Below are 2,500 nucleotides of genomic sequence, written 5' to 3' on the forward strand. Positions count from 1 at the left end.
GTAAACACTGAGAGATATTAGTATTAAACTCACAGACTGTGTGTGTGTGTGTGTGTGTGTGTGTGTGTGTGTGTGTGTGTGTGTGTGTGTGTGTGTGTGTGTGTGTGTGTGTGTGTGTGTGTGTGTGTGTGTGTGTGTGTGTGTCCTTACGCCTTGTCAGATGTGTTACGACACGCCTGACAGAGAGCCAAACCCGACCCAAGTGGTTAAAAATGACACGACGCCCAAAATCACACACGACAAAACCCCACCTGCTCACAAGGGCGTCCACAAGCAGGGTGGGGACGGGGAGGCGCGTGGCTTTAACAGCTGCTCTGACCGTCGCTGCAGGTAAGCGCCCTCGCCCTTCGGTGTCCCGCCCACGCAGCCCCGAACTCAGATCTGGCAGCCCTGCGGGGGGGGGGGGGGATGGCTAGTGATTGTGAAAACAGCGTGGGCGAGATTTTCGACGTAAGATCATATAATAATGATGATGAGTAGGAAAGTGAAAAGCAAAATCATAATCCTAAGTATTCATATGGAGTTATACACACAGATGCACTGATTCTAAAAAAAAAAAAAATGAACATAGTATATTTTTCTTACCGTCGAAATTGTGTCTTTTAAGGTGAAGCGACGCCAGGTGCGTGAGGCTCTCCCGGGAAAAGGGCGAAGGCTCCTGCCGGCGGTGACGGCGGACCAATGCCTGGATCTGCTGTCTCGTCAGGGCCGACTTTTCTGTGTGTGTTTTGGCGCAAGATGCATTAGCAGCTGAGCGCAGGGAAGTCTGAGATCCATGCAAACCGGTAAAACAAAATCTTATATAATCCTCTTATCATCAAACAAGTAAAATAGATTAATATTAATGACAATATGTCCGGCGAACAGAAAAGTATATATAGACTGTAACCAGAAGAATCAAATAGGAGAATTACCTGGCAATCTAAGGAGTGCGGAAAACGACTTTAGCATAGTCTAATACATTAAATATTTTAAAAGCTACACAATGCCTCTTATAAACTGAAGGGGATAGCCTCTTGATTCGCCTTTTCGCTTCGTTGACGAGGCGGCTAAAATGAAGATGAAACTTCATGTTCAAGTGATGTACAAACGCTTCAAAGATAGATGTCTACACCCACTTTCTAAACGCAAAAAAATACAAAATAATAACCAATGCTCCTCAAATTTAGTTTCTTGAACTTTCACAATGCCTCGTGACGCCCGCTTTAGTTGTATCATCATCACTCACGTATCATGTACCAACAAACGCCCTCGAGCGCCTATTGTGGCGCCCGAGGGTTCTTTCCACCGACCTAGTGCCTTAGCGAGCGCGTTAAGGACGATGGCGGTCCTCGTATAGCCGGACTTCGAAGAGTCGTGCCCTGTGAGCTGATGCAGAAGCGAGGTCAGCTCATGGTGCCCCATGTGCCGCCGGGCTTCGTCCAGTGCCACGTTGTAGTTCGCCTGTGGAAACTGCCGGTAGGAAATTGTTAGCACGGTTGGGAAAGTGCTGGTTAGTAGGTATCTACTGATCATTATTACAGGTTTGGTGCTATCGTTAATCTGTCGTTAGCTTCACAGGTGAATTCAGTGACATGAAATTATGTATTTTCTCAACCGCATTTTTTCTTATCTAAAAACACTGTCTCTCAAAATTCAAATAACTAATTTCCTACGTTGTGATTTTCAAATTGAACTTTAGGGATATATATATATGGCAGGATATATGTAAGGTCTATTTGATATTGACTCAAAGTTCTTTTGTTTTACCTGCAAAAGGATAAGAAAGACACGAAAAATGCACATGGACAACGAAATCCCCTCCTCAGCACCACTTCAACACACTGACCGAGTGTAACCAGGTAAAAATAAAACTAGAATGCATAAAACACACCTCATCACAGTGCTCCTCCATAAAGCCGAGCGTGAACTCGTCAGCATGGGTTATGTAAAAAGTGTGCGAGTTGAGCCTGACGATGTTGCCTGCAAAGAGGTCCTTCCCGCCAACATGCCCGCCCTTTTCGGACACGACCAACCCTCGGCCGAGAAACATGCCCGCTCGCATACCTTGGAGCAGGAGTGGCGTATTCAGAAGTATAACGTTTGTGGGTTAAGTTAATAAGTGGCCATAGTGACTGATCTACTGGTCTTCGTCACACGTTTTTGGATTAGTCACTGGTACAATTGATTTAGATACGGCTAAAATATAAAATACAGCCGGTCTCGTTTTCTATGAAATGAGACCGCAAATATTCAAAGAAAACGTTTTGAAGGCAAACGCATATAATTATTATTCCCTTATACTATAATCTTTAGAGATTTGACAATGTAATATTAACATTAATGGAACACCGACAAACCTGAGTTGATCTTTGGGACCTCGAACACAGACACTGTAGAATCATGAGCGTAGAAATTTATCACAAATTCCCTCTCTCTGTCCTTTTCCTTCTCGGTGACTAATCTTGCGCCGAATCGAAGAATAGTGTGCTCGTAGCCGTCTCTATACAGAGAAGAGAGA

The 2,500-nt window shown here is 44.5% G+C and overlaps 1 protein-coding gene across 1 annotated transcript in view; it reads right to left on the bottom strand.

Annotated features, from left to right (window-relative positions):
- The window catches only part of LOC138860257 (EF-hand domain-containing family member C2-like), a 33,124-nt gene that overhangs the window by 1,394 nt on the left and 29,230 nt on the right, over positions 1-2,500 (bottom strand). Inside the window, exons 11-15 of the mRNA XM_070117457.1 lie at positions 2,340-2,482; positions 1,874-2,046; positions 1,293-1,452; positions 586-717; positions 252-390 (exon numbers count right to left, since the gene is read on the bottom strand). Coding sequence (XP_069973558.1) covers positions 252-390; positions 586-717; positions 1,293-1,452; positions 1,874-2,046; positions 2,340-2,482 — 747 coding nt within the window. The remainder of the gene's footprint in view (positions 1-251; positions 391-585; positions 718-1,292; positions 1,453-1,873; positions 2,047-2,339; positions 2,483-2,500) is intronic.

Source organism: Penaeus vannamei, chromosome 40 (genome assembly GCF_042767895.1).
Source record: "Penaeus vannamei isolate JL-2024 chromosome 40, ASM4276789v1, whole genome shotgun sequence".
In the NCBI taxonomy this organism is placed as follows: Eukaryota; Metazoa; Arthropoda; class Malacostraca; order Decapoda; family Penaeidae; genus Penaeus; species Penaeus vannamei.